The 25,835-nt window shown below is 29.4% G+C and overlaps 1 protein-coding gene across 1 annotated transcript in view; it reads right to left on the bottom strand.

Annotated features, from left to right (window-relative positions):
- Window positions 1-2,069: 2,069 nt before the first annotated feature.
- The window catches only part of LOC129984217 (Y+L amino acid transporter 2-like), a 70,103-nt gene continuing 46,337 nt past the window's right edge, over window positions 2,070-25,835 (bottom strand). Inside the window, exons 3-11 of the mRNA XM_056094043.1 lie at window positions 24,607-24,700; window positions 19,884-19,928; window positions 19,201-19,324; window positions 17,367-17,470; window positions 15,678-15,774; window positions 8,989-9,138; window positions 7,256-7,340; window positions 5,064-5,156; window positions 2,070-4,778 (exon numbers count right to left, since the gene is read on the bottom strand). Of these exons, the coding sequence (XP_055950018.1) occupies window positions 4,717-4,778; window positions 5,064-5,156; window positions 7,256-7,340; window positions 8,989-9,138; window positions 15,678-15,774; window positions 17,367-17,470; window positions 19,201-19,324; window positions 19,884-19,928; window positions 24,607-24,700 (854 nt within the window). The 3' untranslated portion in view covers window positions 2,070-4,716. The remainder of the gene's footprint in view (window positions 4,779-5,063; window positions 5,157-7,255; window positions 7,341-8,988; window positions 9,139-15,677; window positions 15,775-17,366; window positions 17,471-19,200; window positions 19,325-19,883; window positions 19,929-24,606; window positions 24,701-25,835) is intronic.

The following is a 25,835-nucleotide window of genomic DNA, read 5'->3' as shown; positions in this document are numbered from 1 at the left end:
ACAGGTTATATGTAAAAATTTAAAATTCGCAATTGCCCATTATTTATTGACTCAAATTATATAAAATATAATTATTTATTTCATTTAGACCATGTGTTAACCAATGTATGTCTGCTATTAAAGGTTTGTAATATAGCTGTTAGGATCCAATTAGAGTAGATATCTTGTACATATTAAACCATATTTGCCTTAAATAAAGCTGTTTAATTGAGTTAGTAATATAGATATTGTGAAAGATCATCAAAAACGTGTCCTTGCATTTACTTTTCAAAAATTATCATCTTTTATATTTATTTAATTTTATACATAGATGTGTTGAAAATTACATTTTTATATATTTAATTTGGAATGATAGTTAACTTATTGTTTAATTTTGCAGTGCAATCTTTTCAATGAATTTGAGCTTTTGTCAAATTTTGTTTAATGGCAACGCGTTGATAAAAATTAATTTTTTCCCCATTAATGAGCTCGTTCAGCTTAAATTTTATTTTTATTTGCTCATATATTTTCTTTTAATATATTTAATGTTGCTATATTAAATTTTATTTTTATTTGTTGATAATAAATTATTGAAAAATATGACTAAATTACTTTCAAAAATTCATTAAAAATAGAAATTTAATTTGTTTGTTAAAATATTAATATCATTGAAAAGATAATTTTTTGAGTTTATATATGATGCAAAAATTAATTTTATGCTGTTATATTTTTGGAAGTTATAACCGAAAAACTCCAAAATTTTGCTTCATTTTTGCACATTTCCGGCCTCCAAAGTATGAACGTGCCAAATTTAGTAGCTGTAGGTAGAACGGTCTGGCCTGTAGAATGCGGTACTAGAAATGATAAAATATTTGTAGGAGCAATGCAAATGGTTTGAATTATAATGCTACTTTGAAAAATATTGATGCAAATCATATTAAAATATGTTTTTTTTTAAGTCAAAGCTAAAAAATAAGCAATATTTTCAACAATAACTATGCAAGGTTAACTTACTAAGATGATTTAAAAATCGTTTTAGGGCAGTAGCATTATAATAGTTGTCATGGAAAAATATTTTCTTTATTTTTTAATTATCTTTTTTGTGCTGATTTCAAATCGTTAGCTCTTTTATAAAATTGTGAATCATGTCAATTTTTGTGCAAAATGCACTCGTGCTGTCTTTCTAAATAGTTATTTCATGGAGTAATGACTTAAAGCTTGAAAGAACAGGCATAAAGTAAAATAATTGCTTATTTCTTAAAATAAGTCTTTAATAATGTAAATTTAAGTCTTATAATTAATCAAATTTTATAAGTATGTTAATTTTTATAAAATTCCTTATGATGAAGTGACAATTTTGAAAAAATAAAAGTTTCAAACTAAGAAAAGATAAAACGATGCAAGTAAAATTGATACAATAATTTTTTTTTTTTTTTAAATCTTTACCAAGTAAATGTGATAAAAAATTTAAAGCGAATTTTGTTATTTATGTTTTCTATAATTATTTATTTTTAGGGAAGATTGAGTTGATGAGCGAAGAAGAATAACCAATTTATAATCGAATATTAAAATTGACTAACATAAATTTTTAATTGACTTATTAAGTAGTACTATGTATATTAATATATTGGAATAATAATAATATGGTATTAAATTAATATTAAAATGTTACCAGACAATTAATAATATTTTCAGCTAGCAAATTGATAAAACATTTAATATTTCTTTCCCACCAAGAATAGCTGCTTTTGAAAATAATATATTAACAGACACCTACATTTAAAAATTTAACCCTATATCTTTTAAATCTTTACTATTATTATTTTACTTTTGAGATGATTAAAACTATTTGAAATAAAGTGCATATTTTCATATTTATTATAAAAATTATTCCAAAAAATAGAGAGCAATTTTTAAACACATTCATAGTATTTGTTACTCAAAGATTTTTGAAAATCATTTCTATGGAAAAAAATTTGAGTTACTTTGTAATAAACAGTTTAGTTCATATCTGGAAGGACAATTGAAATTAAATATTTTGTAATGTGTATGTGATAGGCATATGTCTATCGAAAACAAAAGAACAAACATTCAAATGTAATACTTTTATTTTACCTCACAAACAATACATAAAAAAAAATGAATGAAAAAATAAAAATGATAATCTTTTTCCCCAATGAAATATTTAAAAATTGCGGGCACAAAACATTCATATAATATTTGAAAAGAATTTATAACTGCACTAGGAAATTCCCAATAAGAAAAGTAGAAATTTCCTTCTGTTTCTAAAATAAATGATCAATCGAACAAGTTAATCGTTTGAAATTAAAACAGGACACACTGAATTGTATAAAGCAAAACTTCTCACATAACAATATTTACAGTACATTTTTTTTCAAAAAAATTATAACAATATCAAAACATTTATTTAAAAAATGCATAACATTGAGCAGATGGAATATTTCTCAAAATAACATTATAACATACACTTTGACACAAAGGAAAGTCTGTGTGGAAAGTTTCTTCAGTCTTTTCATTGCAACCAAACTTTGCAAGTCAACAAGTGCCTCTTATTTACTTTCAAATCTTATCATTCAAACATTAATTCATCTTAATTGTTATGAGGACATAAAAGAAATCTCTTTCTATATAATTCAATCATTATTTAAAAAGCCTAAATCAGAATATGCATTTATCAAAACATTAAATGTATCACATTAAATTAAAATAGGACTGATAGTAATTTAAATGCAATTAGCATGTAGGAAGGAGATTTAAGTTATAATGCTAAATCTTTTGCTGTTTAGGAGGAATGATGAATAATATTTTTTTCAGTTTTATGATAAAAAAATGTTACAGCAAACAACCAACAGATATGTATCAAACAGAGATGAAATTAGAATGAATAAAGTGAATCACAAATTCCACTCTACTTCCATTATTTGAAATATAGAATGCACGTCATCATGCAGATTTCATTTATCATCATATTTGCATGAGAAATATAACATGTGCAGTAAATTTTCTTTTTTTCACTCTAATTTCGCCTCAAGTATTAAGCTTCAGGTATTAAAGCATTTTTTCTCTTATACCTTATTTATCTATTCAGATAAATATGAAATGCATCAGGTGTCGACAAATGTCATTTTTTTCCCTGAATTTCAGTAATAATCATTTCATTTGATACAATGCAAGTTAATAAAGCAAAGCCATTACATTTCCTACTAAACAGCTTAAAATTATATATATATATATATATATATAGAGAGAGAGAGAGAGAGAGAGAGTTATGGAATCAATTGAAATACATTTAAATCATCATTGCATTTCTGAGAAAATGCAATGATGATTTAAAGAAAAATATCATTTTTGAAATAAACTTCAATAACCAACCTTCTGTTAACATCGATATCACTGTATCGTATTTTGTTTCAATCAAAACATTTTACAAACAACTCTTTCAAGTAATCTATACTTGCTTTTCATTGTTCAAACTTTACTAGCTACATGTGATATTTTGTACACATCAAAACCGACTGACTGTTTTTAAAATACTTCCAACTGCATAGAAAGCCTGAAGATTTATCGTGAAAGCGCTTGTTAAATTAGAATGATATTTTGGTCATTAAATATTGGTCTCTTAATTAAATGGTTTGGTCTCAAATTTTAAATAAACATTATTAATATGTAGCAATTAAAAATCCTATGAAGTTCTAATAGGAACAGGAAGAATGAGCAAATCCTAAAATCAAAATGGGATTAAAATTATTTTTAATATTGGAATAAATAATTAAAGAATGAACATTGTTTTCTAAATTAGATTATTCAAACTATAACAAAAATGATATAGACAACAAGCTCTTGACCAATACACACACACATGGTTTACATTTGTATATAGTATATGTTATAAAAATATAGCTACGGTTCCAGTTTAATAGAAAACTGTATATAAAGTAGTTCTTCTACAAAGAAGAATATCAGTTTTCACTCAATGTTTACTTCACCATTCTTTGCATCAACGACAAAATACACTTACACTGAAAAGATTTTTACCATGCATAATTAAAATTAAGACTTTTAATTTATTATTTCTAAGCATGAGATTGAATTATAGTAAAATAAAAATCATAAAGGGTGTTTCATCTTTGACAATATAAAAAAAAAAATAGTTCAAAACTTATATTTCACCTAACGAGAAATATAAGTTGAAACTAAATGAATTTTGTATTAAGGCAGAAAATAAATAAATAAAAATATATTTAACATAAATTTGGTTAACAGCATGTTTTTCACTGTTTGAAAAATAATCCAATCATATAAATATCCTTGATGCATTAAAAATACTCATCAACACACACTTTATAATTAATAGAGGCCGTACAAATAAAATGTAAAGAGTTCATTTTCCTACATAACCTCACTTGAATGAGTGGCATTTAATATACTTGTCAAACAGAAAGCATGAAATGTAAAACAGACAAGATAAAAAAATAGGCTGCCAGCATAAATTTTGTGGCAAACTTTTGTATACTTATATTTGAATTCATATTGCAATAGTCAAATCAGTCTTATGAATTAAAAAAAAAAATCTAGAAAACAGTAGAGAGCAATTAAAAGAAATTTAATGCGGCATGATGCTTTCTTTTTTTCAGAGCCATAAAAAATTACCAAACAGTCTTTAATTTTTTAAAAATGTCTTTCATTATTTAAATAGCTAATAACGTTGAGCTACTTTCACATAGTTTTCTCTGAAGGAACAACCACCAACAACTTTTGCAGCGTTCGAGTGGCTCCATCTAAAAGAAATAAAAATAAAATAAATAATGTTTTTAAAGGAGTAAAAGAACAAAATTGAATAAAAACACCCTCCCCTTTATAAAGATAAAAAAAGAATAACAATGAACTTTTATTAATTATTTATTAGTTTAAGTGTAAGCCTTTTAATTCTAAAAATTTAAATGAAAACAGAACATTTCCAAAAAGTGTATACATTTTCAAACATTTTTGTTATTGAAAATTTCCTTTTATGGATCTGATGTTAATGGTTCAATAATGAAACTTCAAAATAGTAAACTCCTTACCGATTGCGTGCCTGATAGCTTTGGGTTTGTTTTCCCAATAGATGAAGATCAAATAGACAGGGACACCCGTTGCGATGATTAGAGCTCCAAAGCCTATGACGAAAACAAAGTGTCAAGAGAAACTACAAATTCATATAATGAGTAACAAAGTACCTGCAAAGATTCACTACAAAAAGCATTAACTAATGTAAATTCCGAATAAAAAGCTTTTCTGGAATATAATACAAAATTTAAAACAAAACAATCCACCTAAATTTGGATTGAGAACATCACATTTTTCATTGTTCGAAAAATAACCCATTGGTACAAATATACTGAAAGGTGTTAATTTATGATTTTTCACAGAAAAAAAACAAACTACAATCAAAATCGAGGAAAATAATATGACTAAAACAGCTAATGTATTTCTATATTTTTGATTTAGTCACAGCACTTCTGCAATTTTAACATAGAAATCGCATTATGGTTTAATCACTATTCAGAATAAATGAAAATAAAGTTTTTAAAAATATACTTTTTTTAGTGAACTAAATAGGTTTTTGTTTTTATTTTAATTATTTTCCAATTTTAATGAAGGCAAACTTTTTAGAAATTCATAAGTAGTTGCAACTACTAGTTTAAAATCAAAATTTAATTTAATTAATGATTAAAACATAAGTAGGTTCTGAAAATATCTGAATTCTATATAGTCTTCTATAGCACTCAACCACACAGTTCTAAATTAACATATCAAGAAGAGAATGAAAATTCGATTCTAAAATTCTATATTTAAAACTATAAAACATGAAATTAAATAAATGTGCTTTAAATAATCGCACTTTTCTAGTCGCAGACTATGTAATTGTAGCAAAAATATGAAAGGGATGTAATGACGCATTAATTTGCAATAACTTAAAAGCTAATCATAATATAAAATTAATTGGCCCAAACTCTTTTTATATATACTATATATTTGGTGGTATGATCAAATAAGATTATCCTCTATAAAGTAATTTTTTTTTTTTTTCTGACAGGAAGATAATATTCATTTGAGATTATTTGTATTTTGCCAAAGCGAATTTTCTTCTTTGAGCAATAATAGATTTATTTTCAAACGATGTCATATGTGTTTCTACTAGTCTAAGAAATTTACACAACTACATGATATTAACTTATCACAACATTGACTGTAATAATAGATTAATGATCATCTATTATTACTGCTAATAATAGATACTAAAAATAATAATAAATACTGCTTCCATAATGTATTAAATATTATGGAAGCAGTATATTGTTCACTGAATAACAATCACTAGTGTATAAAACGAATTGTGTTAACAAAGGAAATAATTTAAATTCGTAGGTATCACACTCCCCAATTTATGATGATACCAAACATAGCTTTCCCTGCAGTTTGAATAATCAATGGATGAAGCGGCTTGGATTCAAAAGACACAAATGGACAAAAGTAATGCAATATACATTTAGTATTTGCTGTCTCAGATATAATTCATGTCAAGAAATCAAAACACACACTTCATTTTTTTTTAATGTGAATTCAAAAGTTCATGCGCACGGTCTCTAAATAATTTATAAATTTAGAATTTCATCGATTAAATTTCTCATCTGATAGCTAAAATTAAAAGCTCATCATCTCATGGAACTTCCTAGAAGTAAAACAATAAAACTTTGTAGCTTTTACATAACTCTACTACTTTCTCTTTTGAAACAACAGATGGCGTTACCTTACTAACATCAATGTATATTTCCCATGATCCTTCTTGGGGGGGGGGGGTCATTATTAGATTGTACTCTAAGTGAATGTCGTGTTATTTCGCATTTGTTTCGTATTGTGAAATGTGGAACTTAAAAAATAATCAAATAATTGTTCCTGAAACTCGTCTATTATTTTCATCTACCATATAATGAAGTTACAACATTGTGTTTTACCAAAAATCAAATTTATTATTATTTTTATTTTCATTGAAATAAATCAGAATTAACAGTACAAAATTTGTATTTGACAAAAAGAAATTGAGCACATTTTTAAGAAATATATTTTTAATTGAGTAATTCTTTCAGTTTTAATAAAGTTTATAAACCAGAAAATAAAAATAATGCATAGTGTAGAACAAATCAACTTGTAATCGGCTTTCCAGAATGCAAAAAAGAGTGAGTGTGTAGATGTAAAGGAAAAAATAATGGGTTACCTGTTCCCACGGGATCAGCCATCATGGGCACAACGGTGATGAAGATAGTGGCGATAATGTAGATAATGGGGAAGAACAAGTTCACCTGTAATGAGCAGAAGAAATGGAAATTCAGCAAAGTATTTCAAAAAGGCTTCCAAGTAAATTTTAACTTTACTTGTGTTTACATTCTGTTCCAACCTTTATTTAAAAATTTATCTACTTTACCTGAAACTCTAAACAAATGAATAATTTTAATTCAAGCAATTCAAAGCACAATGGAAAAAGACTGGGATGTGTCAAATAACGGAGTGCTTTGGATGATGTAGCTATTTTTCTAAGAGTCATCTAATATATCACCTTTGACAGATTGTTTTATTACATGTTTTATATAAAGTCTGCGATTGACTATCACCATGATATTATTTTTATAGTCATTTGTTAGTGTGCTATAAGAAATATTTAGTCACCTGAATATCTCGTTCTCCCTTTGGTTTAAATATCTTTCTATACTTAACACGTGAATTCAGTGGGATTCTGATCGTTTAAAAGGCGAACAATTCACTAATAACATATATATCGCACTGTACTCTCTTTTTCTAAGGGCTTCAGATGAAAACAAACTGTATAGAAGCTCTTGAAGATTTGAACAGCTCTAAAATTTGATCCGTCGTCAACTGTTACGATGACATCCAAGTTGACATCCTCATTCTCGAGATTATTACAAGATATTATTTGTAAATAAGCATCATTAATAACAATGATCAAATAGCAATGACATTTATTAGATTTAAAAATCGCAGAAAGTTTAATAAAGCTGAGAGCAAAAGATTCTTTTAAAATGAGTATTTAATATTTTAAAATTATTTCAGTCAATCGAATGAATCGAAAAATTAATGTTCAATTAAATTGCACCTTTTTTTTATGTATTTAGAGACTGAAAAACTCCGAAATCTTGTTATTTATTTAGGAAAAGCATTTTAAAGGTAAACAAATGATAACTTATTAATTTATATGTGTGTGTATGTGTGAAAGCTAAACAAATTACTCTTATTGAAGTGTTAATTATTTATTTCCCATTATTAAAGCTTATTTCGCTAACACTGAAAATAATTAACGAATATATTCTTTATTCATACTTCATAAATAAATGTAGATATTTGAGTATCTTTTATACACAGTTTTTTTTTTCAATGTTATTGGGTCAATCATGAATTACCTAATTAATCAAATTAGGTATACCATACATAATTTCTGATTTAAATTCATTATTTTCACTCATTTCTTCTTTCACATTCAAGAACTTCATCATTTCAGGACACAGAAACTCTCGCTCCAACCGCTTCCTCACTTAATTCATTACCAAGCATTCCATGGTGCTCTAACACCAAATCGAAAGCTCGTGCCAAGAGTTTTGAGTACAGTTCGGTTAGTAGAGCTAAAATAGTCGCCAAGCATGACTGTTGGCACTATTTTGCACAATGGCATCAAAGAATTACTCATCTTTACATTAAAAGCCATATGAATATTGTCGCTAAGAATAAGTGAAGTATTGCTAAAGTTTGGCAATTTTTGGATTTCACTAACGGCAGAGCATCGAATCGTGAAACACCCTATGTGATATTAAACAGAAAAATTCATTTATCTCATTCTTAATTAATTTACAAAAAAAAAATGCATACATTCTAGGAGAAGAGGAATATTTCTAACCACTCCAGGTAAAAAGAAACTTATGATTCAGATTGGACAAATACCTTAATCGGTCTGGCGAGATGCGGCTGTTTCCATCTGAGATAAGGCAGACAGGCGACGGCCAATCCAATGGCCAGCCATGTGGCAAATCCTACGTAGTTAATCAGTGCATAGATGTCGCTCGAGCACAAGTACAGTATTGACAGCAAGGCCTAGGTAAAGGAAGAATAGAGTTACAACTAGAAGATGTGAACGCCTAGATGGGCTGTTATCGTGTTAACAAAATCTCAGATATGATTCCCACAGATTAACTCATGAAAGTTGTTATAGAAAATCTCATGCACCTTCGTAGGGTGCTTAAGAAATAATATATATATATATATATATATATATATATATATATATATATATATATATATATATATATAATTAGTAGTGTACTTTAGATATAAGTATTGTAGTTAAGTAAATTAAAAATTTTGTTTAATTGATATATCTTTTAAGATATATCTTTTTTATACATAATGTTCAAAGGAAGGCTAATCATTAAAATAGAATTTAAATATAGTTATCTACTATCTAATTGAAAAGTCACAACCAAATAAAAATAATAATGGAAGGAAATATTAGTTATAACCTCCAATGTAACAGCATAAATATTTTTAAAATACTGTGAAGTGAGAAAGTTTGTATGAAGTCAGGATCCAGTATAAAATGCATATAGAAGGGAGAAGAGTGGACAACGAACTCCAGTCTATTTGGCATTTTCGTCATTCGTTCTGCCTTTCCGCCACTTTCTAATGGAATTCACTACAAATCTCCCACATTTAGATTATATTTATTTTCACATGAATCTTATAATTGGAATGCACCATAAATCTCCGACATTTTCTTTTTATATTCATATGTCTCTTATTATTGCCATAGCACAGCAGTCACTAGTCAGCATGAATACGCAACTAATCACAGCTCCTTACACTATTGGTCAGATGTAAATATAAAGGTTTAAATAAACACATCGCAATATTATTTTTAGCATGCAAAACATCCAAGGACAGCAGAAAACATTTTCATAGAGAGAGGCGATGGAAGTGACGCACAACTAGGCAAACATCGTTAGTTTCCGTAACTATACTTTGTTTCGACTACACGGGAATAACTAAAATAAGCTATTTCCAACTATAACACAGTCACATTTGCGAGGCAAAAATAGGGTGGTGACAGTGTCGTTTGGAAACAGTTCTGTCCTAAAATGGTGTCATTCCATCCGTTACATTGGACGACAAAAATGAACAAACGGTCAATAAAGTAGAAGGAATTCATAACGATTTTAGATTTTGATTAAATAAAGATATGAGTAATTGGATGAGAATACCCATCAAAATTTCTCTTTAGTTCCAAGTTATAGTTAAAACATGCGTACAAAATCTTTTAGTCGTCAAAGAATAAGATGACTGTTAATTTATTTCAAAAATCCAGAAAATAAATATGGTCTAAAACTCCGACACCATTTCGAATAATTCCGAATATTAACTCGACACATAAACACACATACATTCCAATAAAATGATGAATTTTTCAATAATTTACATAGAAAAAAATTTGACAACTCCATTGAACTTGATATAATCTAAATTTTAACAATAACTTTATGATATATTTTTAATAGCAAATTTGAGATAAAAAGTGTATCGGGGGAAAAAATCTGAAATTCCGGATTTGAAGAAGTAAAAATCTCGGAATATAATCACCTCTGAGGCATTTCTATTTAATAACTACATTACAAAAAAAATCAGATCAAATTTTTGATATTGTTACAGTTTCTTCAACATTTCTTATATAAATCATCACCATGAATCTCGAGAACGAAAACAAGTATTTAAAAGCAGAAATTAAATCATAACTTCATCTCTTAAGTCTGGTAACATTTAAAAATCCAATTTAATGCCACTTTAACTAAGAAGGAAACTTGTAGAATTCATATCTGAACATTTTCGTGAAGCTATACTTGATATAATGATGAAATCTTAGTTATAGATGAACATAAATAATTGAATTTAAGAACTATGAATCATGAACGGTATATGAAACTTTTACTTGAACGGTTAAAAACTGAAGATTTGGTTTTATATCCTTTTAAGCCAGAATTCAAATCCAGGACCTTTTCCACTCCACCCTTTTTTTTTTCCGGGCTACAATCCTTATATCACTTTTGCGAACTCTACTCACTACGCCTAATATAAAACATTTTACCTGATGAAGAGTCAGTTTAATATGCTCATATAAATTTATTCTAACAATACATTAGCTTCAATGTAATCTTCTTGATTTTATATCTGATATCACTTTCAAAGCCTCGTACCTCATTCCGCTTTATAATATCTTTCAAGAAGAACAAAAAGTTGAATATATATCTATATATATAAAATGCTAATGCACGTGGCCCAGAATTCTCCCTTATTACTTATTGCTGAATGGGAACAGTCAAATGTAAACAAACCATAATACAAATTTGATTGCTTTTACAGCTGCAGTGAATTAATTAAACGCTTCACTTAGCTAATTAATGAAGCTGCAAAATACAATAAGAAATCTTTTGGAGAGCCACCGCGGTGTCTCCAAAAAGACAATTCAGTCCGACGAAAGAAGATACAAAAGAAATAAAAAGGCTTTACAGAAAGTTCAATCTAGCGTAAAAAATAGACTTAACAATTGCTAGATGGATAATCGTTATAATTTGCTTATGGAAATTGTTGTTCATGTCTTCCAAAACAACTAATGGTGATCATATTATATTAAGACTCAAAAATTTACCTTTTTATTAATAACAATTCATCCCCGTATTTCCCCCCCCCTTTATTTCAATGATATTTTTTAATTCAATTTGTCACTCAGTTGAAATAATGTCTTTAAATATTATAATGGAGTTCAAATTCATCCATCAAATCATTAAAACCTATGCTTTTAACTCCATTATGAAATTTTCACTCTGATTTCATAATATATGCTTTTTTTTTTCAATTGCGGTAAACTGAATAAAATTCAATTCGTGTTTTTCAATCATATCACATAACAGGATGAAATTTTCTTTAAAAAAAACTCATTCCATATTGTCACGTAGATACTTTAGCGGGGAACTCAATGACACACAGGAAGTGAAATTAAACCAATTTATTAACTCAACTCTGAACTTAGAGATCTTTGGCTTTTATACCAGTAGGGGAAGTTCCAGAATACTTTTCTGGAGACAGTAAGAAAAGTCCAGAGCACTGGTAAACTAAAGAAAGGTCCAGAATCTTCTGAAACACGAAATAAAGGAGAACACAAATCAAGGAAAAATATTTACACAAATTTTGAATCTCATTTGAATCTAGCGGGATTCGAACTCACGATTTCTTGATTACGAGACTAGCGTGATGACCATTCGACTATGGAGAATCGATTGCTTTCTTTCAACGCGCCAATATTAATAATTTAACAAACTTAAAAGTCAATTTAGGCTGATTGCCAAAGGTGACGTATATAATAATCACAGAAACATACATCTCAAAAATAATTTAAATTCACAATATTTTTTTCTGATTTACTATTAACAGATAATTTTTTCCGTCTATATTTATCTCATCCTGCTGAATATGATTTTCTCTCGTGATGAAGACACTGATAATTTAATACATTCCCATAATTCAGAGAAGCTTATTCTAAATAATTTAAATTCACTTTCTAAAACCAAAATAAAAATAATTTAATTGAACATTAATCATTCATAATAGGTGAATATCCATTTCATTACATAATTATTATCACCAAAAGCGTGGGAAAGTCAGTTTCATAGCAACTTTTCTCCGCTACGAAATCGCTCATGATGCGTCGATGGCGTGTCTGAATTGACAGTGAAAGAGAGATGAAAGATCATTTCCGCGAAGTCAGCGGGTTCTGACAAAAGGACAATAAGATCGACGTCATGAGGAAGCCAAGAAGTGTTCTCAAAGTATTAAAAGCTGAAAGAGTGTGAGATTGCTTACTAAAGTAAATGCTGCAGAATTTAACACGCTCGTTTTCAGAGAGCACAAAAAAAGAAACAAAATTCTCATTTCAAAAATGTAATTAAAAAAAATTATGTATCTCTTCATGAAGGGATCTACGCATTTCCATCTTTATACCTTCCTCATGATTTATTTCATTAAATAAATTGTATCATATTTATAAGCACTCTCATTCGTGCATTCATTGCAGTTCAATGAGTACCTAACATGCAGTTTTAATTAATCAGTTACATTTATCTGCGATAATAAATAAAATTTAAAAAACATTTTTCAAAATAGCAAAATAAATAAAACCAGAAAAAAACATAACAAAATGAGAGTATAGAACAGAACATAATTTTGATTTCGTTTTATATTTTCTAAAATAATATTTCTTTTGTTTCGTTTACCTCGAATAATATTTTCAAAAAGTAATCTCTGGAATTCATCAAAATTTCAAATATGAAAAACGATAGGGCAAAGTGAAAGTGACGTAAGTGAAATTTTGGTTTTCGATTGTTAGATGATTTCTATTTGCGTTGACAAAAAAAATGTCCCCAGTGACTATCATTTAACGGAGAAAAAAATTAAGAGAAGATTCAAGCTTCTAGTTCTAAGCATCATAGCATGATTGTGCTTTAAACTAGCTTTATATATCTGGTCATCGATTGCTTTGATTGCAACAGCTATTGCATTAAATGCATGACAAATTATCCATCACAGAATGCACAGAAAGGATGGCAGCTAAAAAATATTATGTTAAAAAATGATTTTTTTTTTTGTCCCGTAAAAATGGGAAAAAAAAAAAAAATCTTTACTCGGTACTATCTATTTGAATTTCAAGATAAATTTTTTTAGAGATTCATAACATTTTAAAAAAATCACTCATAATTTATTCTTAATCAATAAAGTGAAAGAAAAAAATAATATTTTATAAAAGCGTGTCCTGTCATCAAGTTGAATAGATTTTTATTCTGTATGTAGATATAAGAGAGTACACAAAGTAAACACTGTTAACTAATTAGTATACCGTGAAGTAATAGTTTCCAAAATAGGATGTAATGGAAGAGTTACTGCGTTTAAAAATGTAGCTCATGGTAAAAGGATACAACCCAAAATCCGTCCTCTTTTTCATCAGAAAAAATTGAATACAAATTTTCCTATTAAGTCTGGGCATCACTTGTGCCTTCCTATGTAACTTTTGCTTGTATATTTGTGTATCCGATGTAACAACATTCTATTTTAGTTTCTAAATGGAGATTCAATAGGCGACAGACCTCTCAAAATTCAGGATACTGCGCTGTAATTTATTCGGCAGTTTCAACTCATGTTATGAATGTCTAGACAGTAATTCCAGTTTTTAGTAACAATATCTTTTTTACGGTCAGAGCTCCTGCCTTTGTTGCTTTAAATGCTCTTATTGTGCCTGATATGTTTTTGTTAAAATATTATTTGCGGTTTATACGGCCTACAGTATGATTTGAAACAATATCTGGATCATATTGATAAAAAGAATGACACAAAATGAATATTAGTGCATATAAACCTAAAACCTTCTTAGAAACCTATAAGAAGCAAATAAGGCAATATAACGACGTCGTCAACATAACCTGGCCATTTTCCCCCGCTTAAAGATGCTAAAAAAGGTTTTTTTTCTTTTTTTTGTAAAAATTAACGAGAATAAAACGCAAATACTAAATAATAATAATAAAAAATGTCTGTCTCGTTTAGTTTAGTTACATTAACGTGCCGTTTTAAAGCAACTCTAGGGCTATTTTGGGACGGACCTCGTAATTTTGAACCTCGGTCAGATGACGAGGACCACACCTGAGCTGGCATTCCCCCCCCTCCCATATACACACCACACCACACCACACCAGGGGCGGGACGTTTGGACGGATTAACGCCCTGAAACCCTCCGGTTTCTTACCATCAGGCCACCGTGACCCGTGTTTGTCTAAGATAGTCATGTATAATAAAAAATAAATAAATAAAACATCCCCTTGCTAGTTAGCTAAATCTCATGTTGCAAGCCTCGAAAATGATACATGATCTTCATATCAAATTTATAGCTTTCAATCAAGTTTCAACAAAATCCATTAAGAAAAATGCTGTTCGAATATAAGTTAGCCCAAATAAAGAGTGTTATATTAATAAAAATTTGGCCTATATATTTAACATCAATAGGGTGGACAGATGCCTATCATTTGTTTTTTTCTTTTTTACCAAATTTAACATTAGGATGACTGTCTGTCGGTCTGTACCTTCAAAAGTATGTAAGCGCGATAACTCAAAAACACAATGACTTAATTGATATAGAATTTTGTGACTACAATTGAAGTTCCCTATCAATTTTATTTTTCAATCGTGAAACCGGTCAATTTTTCAATTGTGAAAAATACGTTCGTTGAAGATATAATTTGCCAAGGATCAATCGCACTATAAATTCAGTAAACATGCTATATTCTCGCCATGATCTGTATTTCACAATTATTTTAGACCAATTTCATGTAAGGCGTTCTTTGCTTTATCCAAGGTGCACATTTTATTGTGGGGGAGGGGAAAGGAGGGGAGGGATAACTCTTTTATTACAGAGTATGCGAGAAAGTTATATGGAGACCACTCTAACCGATTTATTTTTAAGTAACCGAATATCTTCATCATTCGAACATTAGCTGTATATTTTATTCAACAGAGAAATTATAAAGAAGGTTCTAATTGATTACCATGGCGATGACAGCTGGCGCCGGCGTCAAGTGTTTCACCTGGATCATGGACAGGATACGAGGCATCTGGCCTTGCTCCGCGCCCGCATAAAACAACCTGAAAACAAAAACTCACTCATTACAAATACAATGCAATTTTAATACAAACTCGATGGAACTTAAAGCGGATTATTTTTTAACTTTTTCTCAGAAAGTCATTGAGAAGAAGAGAATTTATTTTGCACTGATTCAGTTTGTTTCTAAATTAGATAGCACCTATGATAAATAAAATCATATCACAGCTAATTAAAATATTAGATAAAATAGTCACCTAGAGCATATTTATTTGAGCTTTGCTGAAACTGCTACAAGCAGCATACATTATAGAAATATATTAATTATTCACCATATCTTTAACGATTATGTAGATGTAACCAGATGCCGTTTGAAATATTTTCATTCTAATTTTAAATAAGCTACACTTTTCAGTTTCATAATAACTCTGTCTTAATCCATGATGTTTAACTTACATTAACGATCGTTGTATGCACTTTTTCTTGTTTTATTTATGCATATAATTTAAGTCTGTTTGAATGCTGTCAGATAATCATTTACATGGATTTTCCTCCGTTAATACATTCTCCAGATTGCATGCTTTAATCGATGATGATTAAAGCGTACCTCTATGATTTTACGATTTCTACCTCTCCTAATGAATCTTGAGGCATTTTGTATATGCATTCATTACGTCACTACGCTACTAGCTATTTAATTGGTCTTCTGTTTGATTGCAAAGAATACTATCAAAGCAATTTTACTAGTGTAAAAAAATTAGACAGATTTAGCAATTCCCTAAGATAATTTTATATATATATATATATATATATATATATATATATATATATATATATATATATATATATATATATATATATATATATATATATATATATATATATATATATATATATATATAAGCAACTCGTTTAAAGCAACACTAGGGCTATTTTGGAACGGACCTCGCAATTTTGAACCGCGGTCAGATGACGAGGATGACACCTGAGCTGGCACCTACCTCTCCACACCACACCATCGGGAGGACGTTTGGCCCTGAAGGGATTTATCGTGCAACAGACCCCCTTACACGGCGGTTCTTCGGTGGAAAGGAGTCTTGAACCTAAAACCCTACGGCTCACAAGCCGAGACTTTACCACCAGGCCACCACGGCCCTCTTTGCATATGAGAAACATTGCAATATAACAGATAAAATAAACTAACACGTGCTTAGTTAGAAACGGAAACAACTGATTTCACAAAGTTTATTTTTCATTAAAATTGAAGAAGAAATCAGGAAACTAGGATTCGTGGTTATCTGCAAATAACTGGTAACATTTATTTTAATAGAATATCGTCTATATTTAAAAGCAAATGAAAATGTAATTTTTAGAACACAAATTTTTACCCAATAATTCAAATGAACAATTACTTCAATTATATTGGTGTAAAAGAGATGTATATTTTATAGATAGATTTATATATTTTATGGAAAATAATATATATATATGTGTGTGTGTGTGTGTGTGTGTGTGTGTGTGTGTGTGTGTGTGTGTGTGTGTGTGTGTGTGTGTGTGTGTGTGTGTGTGTGTGTGTGTGTGTGTGTGTGTGTGTGTGTGTGTGTGTAATATTATATACTAGAAACGATTTTCTCACCTGGATGAGGTGAAAAGAATTCCGTTGACTCCTCCGTAGGTGGACATGGCCACGAAAACAGGCATCACCCACGCCATACTGCCGTACAAGCTGTCGGCGAACGTCTGGAAAATAAAAAGTAGTTCAACATAACAAATGGTCTTCAAAATACTAGAATAAGAAATTATTGGAAATAATTACTCGCAAATTATATATGTATAAAGGTATACAAAAAGGTATGCAACTTCTAATACTTATAGATTTGGATAGGACATATGAAGACGAGTATTTTGATATATAAAATGCGGGGTCCCCGAATATGGCGTCATAATCTAATTACACGAAGAACGTCAATTACGAATCCGCTAGTTTGTATTCCAAATTACGATGTATACGACTATCGTAGAACATGGAAGCTTCCCTAGGCGACTATTCAAATTTGTGGCAACCGATGAGAGGGAAAGAGGAGCGCTTGCAAGTGAATATACAAATTCCCGCCATGGCATATAGACAAGGTAAACGATTATTAGTTTATGCAAAATAGTATTATAGACTTCACCACACTCAGCGAAACTTCGATCTCTTAGCGGGGCATTTTCACGATATGCTGATTGGGTTGGGTTTAATTACGAAAACATGCAGTGGTATAGAGTGGACACCTTACTCTTCAGGATTTTTTTTATGGGGAAGTCTGAAAGATACAGTATATCTCATACTGTCCTCAACAACGTTGAACGGCTTAAGAGCAGCAATTGAAACCGAGGTCGAGGAAATTGGAACAATTGTTTTTCTGAAAGCAATTGCGAACTTCGATTCCAGACTTCGCCATGCCATTTGTTCGAATGGCCGACATTTCGAAAATCTGTTATAATAAAAGTTCTCAATAAATATTGATTTTTACTTTTTCTTTCATTCTTTCTTATGTCTTGAAGTGTCCATAATACAAGATTCGCACCTTAATTAGACTCTGACGCTATGCTCAGGGACCCAACATGTTATGCATCAAAATACTCGTCTTGACGTGTTCTATCCAATCTGTAAATATTAAACTTTGCACACCTTGTTCTAAATTCATATAGGGATTTTTTCCATCCTTGCCGATTTAGGAAAGAGAATCTTGGTTACTTTTGAACGGAATGCCGTGGGAGTAGGGAATTTTTATCCTTTTGCTTGCAGCTCAAAAATTAAAGAGCCAGCAATTTTTTAAAGAGCGATTTAGAAATAATTAAATAAAAAAGTGGGATTTAGATAAAAAAAATTAAGAGAAAATTTTAGAATAAAGTATTATGGCTAATTTAAGATTAAAAAATGAATTAAAATTTTAATTAGATAGAGAGATATCAATACATATATATAACAGAGGGGATTAACTTCTATATCAGCAGGTTTCTCCCCTCTATGAAAAATGTCATCATAGCTATTTTCATATGTGAATAAGATTTGATGTAAAGAAAAGACCATTTAAGGGTTGAACCTTAATTTAAAATTTCATTACATTTTCCATAATGAATTTGAATAGAGAAAATAAAATGAGTATTTAAACCTTTGACAGTTAATTTTCCAATAATCAGATTCCCTGATCAATTTTGTATCGTACTGTTGTTTTGAATGGAAATCATAAATAGGCAACTAAAAGGGACGAGGAGTTGTATGAACGAGGAATGACATAAGAATATGTTTTTAGACATTTTAGGAATTAAGTAGGTAGCGTTGTGCAAAATTAAAAATTTCCATTAAAAAAATTGCAGACGTGGATCGATGGTAAATTCATGAGATTCCATAATAACGATGGATTTCATGATAATACACGATATCCATTGTAGTCAACAGTTTATGAGCGAGTCTCTTCACTCACCACAGCTACTGCTTCTGCCCCCAGCACTTCGGCAACGGAAAGAGTAGTGTGGAAAGCCACCACGGTAAAAGTGTACACCACAGTCACCAGGATGCAGGAGATGAAGATGGCTCTAGGAAGGTTGCTGAAAAAGGGCAAGAATCTCCATTAGTACTAACGAAACTGCACTAACACTAAATATGCACATTGACATTCACACTAATGAAACTGCACCATTAAAACTAATGAAATTGCACTAACATTAAATGTGCACATTAACACTAATGAATTTACACTACTATATGTTCACATTAAGTCTAATGAAACTGCAATAACACTAAATGTGCACATTAACACTAATGAATTTGCACTACTAAATGTTCACATTAAGACTAATGAAATTGCACTAACACTAAATATGCATATTAACATTAACACTAATGAAATTACACTAACATTAAATGTGCACATTAACTTAAAATAATGAAATTGCACTAACACTAAATGTGTACAACATTAACACTAATGAAATTGTACTAACACTGAAGGTGCACATTAACACTGAATGTGCACAACATTAATACTAATGAAACTGCTTTAACATTGAATGTGCACATTAACATTAACACTAATTGCTAACACACATTAACACTGACTGAGAAAATAACACTAACAAAACAAAACGAAATGTAATGAATACTCACACATGAGGATTTTTAAGTTCTTCGATCACAAAATTCAGGTAATTCCTGAAAATAAAAAGAGCAGGCAATGATTGTACCTGTGATATCTTAACAAACATAGAGTTAGTAAAGCTTTATAATCAGACATTTCGCTTTGAATATCACTATTCTTTCACAAAATGTAGTTTTAAACATGTACTTTTATCGAAAAACCAGTGTCTAATTGTATTAGTAAATGTTGTTATTAAGTCACAGAGAGAGAGCAACAAAAAAAAAAAAAATTCTCGTAGCAGAACAAAGGTTTCCAATCCGTGATATGCACATCCCAGCTTATACACGACGGACTGGTTCGGAGTCTAAGGACCAGTGTCTAAATTCATATATTAGAAAAGTTTCTGACAATGTCTAAATACATGTATTGGAAAATTTTGACAAAGACAGCGAGCAATAAACGAAATTCTCATATCAGAACTAAGCTTCCAACCCAGGTATTGAAATCCCTGCTTATATATGACGGATTCATTCGAGGCACACGAAAGTAACGCCGGCAACAAAAAAAAAAAAAAAAAAAAAAAAAAAAAAGAATTAGAGATTTAAATGAAACAAGCCAGAATGGTCTTCCTGAAGCTTTCTCTTATATTTTTAAATAAAGGGATTATTCCTGTTTTCACCGCCGCATAAAATCGTGGAAATCACAAGCAAGGTCAGAAACATCACGAGTATTAAATTTTTATCTTCAGAGTCCCGCATATGAGGGTTATGTACTTTCTAGTGAGTATTAAAAAAAACTAGTACTAGTATATTGTTAACTGGATGGATTGGTGAAACAATAGTTGCGGAAGAGTCTTTTAGCGTTGGCAATTAATCGCTAGCATGGGGTTAATACATTAATACCGGAAAACGGAATATGTATTTTGACACCTTTGTTCTGACTAATTGAAATCAAAATTAAAATTATATAAATCGGAAAGCCTATTGAACAGCAGGTGAAAAAAAAGTACCAATAACACAGAGTTACAGGTATAATTAATTTATAAAAACTTGAACTTAAGGAGAGAATATATTCGTCTTCTGCGTATTTAAATAACAAATGTCACCGCAAGCTTAATGCAATTCCAGATTTAAGGTCTTATCTGGTTTCATTTGAACTTTATTTTATACAACAAGCTGAAGGAATTGCATTTAATTTTTCTTTCATTTCAATACCTGAATATCACATTGAATAATTGTTAGCTTTCATATTAAGCTAAAGTGAAATTATATCCATATTATTCTCATTCGTTAGGGCGTGGAATGAATGTTATTAGAAAAACAGAATAATAGGAAACAGAAAAAAAAAATCCTACAAATATAATTATTTCGAGACGTCTGACATTTAATTGAACCTAATATTCATTTAACAGTGCTTGTGTTAACTTCGGTTCGGATGTTTCGCAACAGGTATAGGGGAGAATATAATTGGTAAGTAATCGAGCATAAAATTTCTAATCAAGGTCTACAGGAGGAAATCATAGCTGCGAGCCAGCATTTTAAAAGATATCAACTTTGAAATAACTATAAACAAATGGGGCCTACATCAAAACTACCATTATTTTGAAAGGATTAATGTGAGTAGTGTTCCTTTGCTTCTATCACGAAAATACTGAGGATTTTTTTTTTTTCTACCTAGGGGCATGAATAGAGATTAAAAGGGTTCATGAAAGCTCTGAAGTTTTAATTTAGTTTACTTATATTAAAGCTAGTTATTAGTTTAATTATATTAATTTTTTAGATTCTCAGAAATATTTACTTAGTTCATTATCAGCTGGAAAAAATAAGATTCATTAATATCATTGAATGAATTCAAATAAATTATAAAAAAGAAATTAAAAAGCAAATTTTTACTATTTAGATTTTTTTTTCAATCGTGCAATTATCACAAACAAAATGGAGACAAATCCTGTTCACATGATACGAGCAAAATGCACTACTTGAATTTATTATTAGAATCAGTGGAGTATATTACACATGGATATAAAAGAGTACACCGTCAGAAAAAGTGCTATCAATTAACATGCTTAACCACATTCGTTACGTAACAGGGAAGACCTGGGAATTGACCACATTACATGCTAATATATTCAGGAGAAAAAATATTAGTTACAATAATTATCTAATTAGATCATTGGCGGATTTCGATTGTTTATGTCCCTAGACGATGCACATTACGAGTTCCTTCTTTTAATAGATTGGTCAATTTAATTTCATATTTCAACACAGTTTTAATATAATACTCTTTTATTTTAAGACTTTTTTTTTATTTTGTTAACTTTGTAAAAAATTATTTGTTTTTATTTATATGATTACTCCAGATTGCCTGTCATCCACGTTTATTATATTAATGAAGCAGATTGCCAATGTTTATAAATAGCCTAATAACTAAGTGAATGAAATAAACCATATAAAACCCTGATCAATTATATTTGATAAAGGATTTATAGTATCCTAATATTTTATAATTTATAAAATTTGTATTTTATAATAAGCCTTTTTATTCGGTAATTAGGAAAATAAAGTTTTTTAATTGACTTGTTGCCGTCTCATCTCAGCATAGTGACCCTCGACAGCAGTCCAGTGATCCTTGTTAGTTGTCTAATGACCCTAGGCAGTTGACTAGTGAGTGACTGTTTAGTCGGAAAACCGCAACGGAATTAGATGCCATGAAAAAGTAGTTTATATAGCGCTCATGCAAATTTTAATAATTCATTACCGATTTCGGGTATGCTATAAAAAGCACAGAATATGACTTACGTAAGATGACTTGCACATATCCAATAATTATATAGCTTCTACAAAGTTCTGAACTTATACTGTAATTCTAATCACTCGATATACGAGGGCGAATGTTGGAGAGCAAGTTAATTAAATCTGCTTTGAACAATAATTCAGCATTTTAACTTTTTTTCTGTTCTTAAATCCCACTAAGCAAGATGAATAGATCAGCATCGGATCACCGGGAAGATTAATGAAATCGATCCTGTTTAAACTCGAAATATTTTTTAAATGCAGAAATATGTGACAATAACTTTCCCTCTTAGTCTCCCTCTTAATCATGAAGATTAACAATGGAAACTTGAATTATTTCGTTTCATGCTATAAACAACTAATTATTTTCATTATTAAAAGTTTGTAATTAATATCTCAAAAAATTCTTTTATCTTTATGGAATCTGAATGACAAAGGAAATACAATAAAAATCGTTTAAACGCCTTTTAAGGTATTTACATAAACGGCATATAAATGGAAGGCTGTGTAATCGAAGTATTACTAAATTAATTTGATTATAATGAAATTTAGTGAATAAAATGTAAATTCAATGATAAGTAATAAATTTAATTTTAAAAAATGGTCCTAGTATATTTTTACATAGTATTGTAAAAAGTAATTAAATTTTAAAATTAAACACTTTTTGTAAAAATGAGAAAAACCGTACTTGAATTGCATATCTGGATTACTAATAATACAATTTTTTTTTTATTTCATATGATTTATGCATAAAAAAGGGGAAGTTTAATTAAAATATTTAGTCGAGATAAGTATCTTTCAATAGAAGTGTTTTGCATTTTCGAGACAAATAGAGCAGCAACATAGAAGAAACTTAGGTGCTCAAAGACATTTCAAAATGAAAAATATAATATATAGATAACCCTGGTGAAGAAATCCTGAATTATCCCTCCCATTACGCGTCATTGGATGCCATTAGATGTGTTATCCTTCCTGCGTCCTTTATTTGGAAATGATAGATGAAAAACTAATATTATCCTCTATGCTTCCTAGGGAGGATAATTTCTTTATTACTGTTAAAGCTTCACCTTAACAGGAATAAAGAAATTATGACAAAAACAGAAAATGTGCATTTTTTTAAATGGAGAAACGATGTATAATCAAAGCTTTGCTTCTTTATAAACGACATATTTAATCATTACATAATTATGAATGGATTGGAATAGTAATGAAATGGTGCATAAATATAATGCATAAATGAAAAATGTATAAATGGTGTATGATATTTAGTTTATCAACCTCATTAATATCTACCTAAAAGTTCTGCTGTTCTTAGAACTGCTTATATAAAATGAAAATCCTTTTAATATTGTCTGAACAACAGAGAGATGCATGCTAATTTATGAGATTTTCTATCTAAAAATGTAAAGCTCTACATAAATAGAATCCCCCATATATTACTAATAAAGTAATTGTTAAGTTACGCTCGCCGATGCAAATTTTGGAAATTTGCATATTAGTAAACTTGCAAAACAGACAACAGGAAAAGCAATGAGAGATATTCATCTGAAGATATTAAAAACTTGGATTAAGTTTAAAATTAAAAAAATATATATCAAAGACTGAAAGCTAAGATGAGAGACTACAAATCATTCTAGATTTCTTTTTGGACTGTTATACTCTTAATTAATAATCTGATTACTCTGATAAACTCTCACATAAATGCTCTGATATACTCATTAATATGCTCTTATATTAATATTTCGATGACTTGTATTTGAATCAAGTTTTTGCGACAAATAGCTCTATTCCGGCTTCCATCATACAGGACTTGTATATGCCTATTTCAAGAAGGATTCAAGCGGTTTCAACTGCCAAAGGTGCCCTCACACCGTATTAGAAGCAAAATACTGTTTTTTATATGAGTTTTCCATTATTTTCGACAACACCTGTATATATGAATACGAAAAAATAGACATACCATCCGTTATAGGCGAAGAGACCCGAGTAGAATGAAAGCGCTATCTTAGTTACGTCCGTTTCTGATCCCTCGAAGTTGAAGTGTTGGGTCTGCCCTGGAAAGAAAAAACACAGATATTCAAATTTATTTTATCATTCTCAATCATCCTAAAAATTTATATGTAATTTACAACTTTAATATTATACTGCAACAGTATTAATAAATATTTCATAATCAAGTAAGAGATATTTTTTTACGGCAGTAATTACAATATCGCTCAAAACTGTGCGGACTCAGGTTACTTGTTTTTGATAATTGAATATATATATGTATGTTTGCATTGCAACTGCACCATATTTTTTGCTATTATCATAACCAAGTTGATTGTTTTTTAACTTAAAAAAGAAAGAAAATGGCAAATTCGAATTTAATTTTATTAAGAAGAGTAAAAGGCTTACGTTCATTGATAGTAAGCATAGAATTGTACAGCAAGTGATCGTATCACCGTACATAGCATATGTGTTTATACATATCAAAAATGTTAGAACTTTTTAAAAATTAGTTGCCTTAGAGCAACCTGCATGTTCTTCGGCAATAGCGACTGAATTCCATTTCAATTGATTCACTGGAGCATGATTTGATACACGTGCTTTTTTTTTTTGAAAAAAGAATTATTAAATTTGTAATTCTGATAGATAATTAGGGTGTATTTTTAAAGTATCCTTGAATTTCTTTTCATTGGCGTCCTAAAGACGCTTCAAATAGAGACAGATAACATGAGGCAATTGTTTGTCCCGTCTACCATCTAATTGCTGGTTGTCAATACCAGTTTCTCTTTATTTCTTCTCATTCAAAATATGCATCTGATACGAAAACAGCACGACGCTTTTTAAGCCTAACTACATGTTAGTTGGATTAAATTATGGTGAAAATTAACCTATTCATTCAGATTACTGATGCATTATTATCAATTATATCTATTGTTTTAGAGAGTTTTATTTACAGATTCTATAGGAAACTTGATGAAATAAATAAAAGAAGTAAAATTCGTCAGGATTTTATAAGAGAATATGAAAATTTAACAGAATCGTATTAAAAATGTAAATGGTTTGAATTTCATTGAAATATTGAAAATAATTGTTGCATTGGAAAATTTAATAAATTTTCTTTCATAAGATTATAATACCATAAAATCTTGAGGTAACTTTAAAAAGAATTTTCCCACAATTCTTTTGATTTAAAAGAATCAT

The sequence above is a fragment of the Argiope bruennichi genome, chromosome 9 (genome assembly GCF_947563725.1).
Source record: "Argiope bruennichi chromosome 9, qqArgBrue1.1, whole genome shotgun sequence".
NCBI lineage: Eukaryota > Metazoa > Arthropoda > Arachnida > Araneae > Araneidae > Argiope > Argiope bruennichi.
Note: the sequence above shows the minus strand (reverse complement) of the source record. Positions and strands in the feature narration are given on the sequence as shown.